The 537-nt window shown below is 31.7% G+C and overlaps 1 protein-coding gene across 1 annotated transcript in view; it reads right to left on the bottom strand.

Annotated features, from left to right (window-relative positions):
* Window positions 1-457: 457 nt before the first annotated feature.
* Window positions 458-537, bottom strand: part of LOC106940090 (interferon-induced protein 44-like) — a 5,632-nt gene continuing 5,552 nt past the window's right edge. The window contains exon 4 of the mRNA XM_015022734.1: window positions 458-529. Within this exon, the coding sequence (XP_014878220.1) occupies window positions 479-529 (51 nt within the window). The 3' untranslated portion in view covers window positions 458-478. The remainder of the gene's footprint in view (window positions 530-537) is intronic.

The raw sequence follows: 537 nt of genomic DNA, 5'->3' as shown, positions 1-537 counted from the left end.
ATGTTATAAAACAACTTGCAATTAAGTTTTGGCAAAGATCAATGTAATTTTCACAGGTGGCAGAGCGTTGTTGTTAGCAGCTGCTGAAAGTAACTAAAAATGTTACTTTTAATGTAACTTAGTTCATTTCCAAATCAAGTAGTCAATAATCTAACTAAATTACTTTTTCAAGGAGTAATCAGTAAACCGATTAAAGTTACTTTTTCAAAGTAACTATGCCGTCACTAGTAGCTACAAGAGACTATTTACTCTATTTACAGTTACATTCTCTAATGTTAATTTCTAATGATTTATCTGTAAAATTGTTTCACTTCATAATGTGGGTATTTTAAAATTAAAAGTAAATTATTGCTATTAATTAATTATATTAATTAATTATTTAAACCAGAGATAGGCATCCATCTACCCATCCATCCATCCATCCATCCATCACTGGATGGATGGATGGATGGAAGTATTTCAACCAAACAATCCTGTATTACTTACGTGAACCTGGAGCACCACTCCCCATGCCTGGAATAAAACGTTGCTATGAGA

Source organism: Poecilia latipinna, unplaced genomic scaffold, assembly GCF_001443285.1.
Source record: "Poecilia latipinna isolate Pla-1442-1.1 unplaced genomic scaffold, P_latipinna-1.0 Scaffold3087, whole genome shotgun sequence".
Taxonomy (NCBI): domain Eukaryota; kingdom Metazoa; phylum Chordata; class Actinopteri; order Cyprinodontiformes; family Poeciliidae; genus Poecilia; species Poecilia latipinna.
The sequence above is the reverse complement of the archived record's forward strand: the minus strand, read 5'-3'. Positions and strand labels throughout refer to the sequence as shown.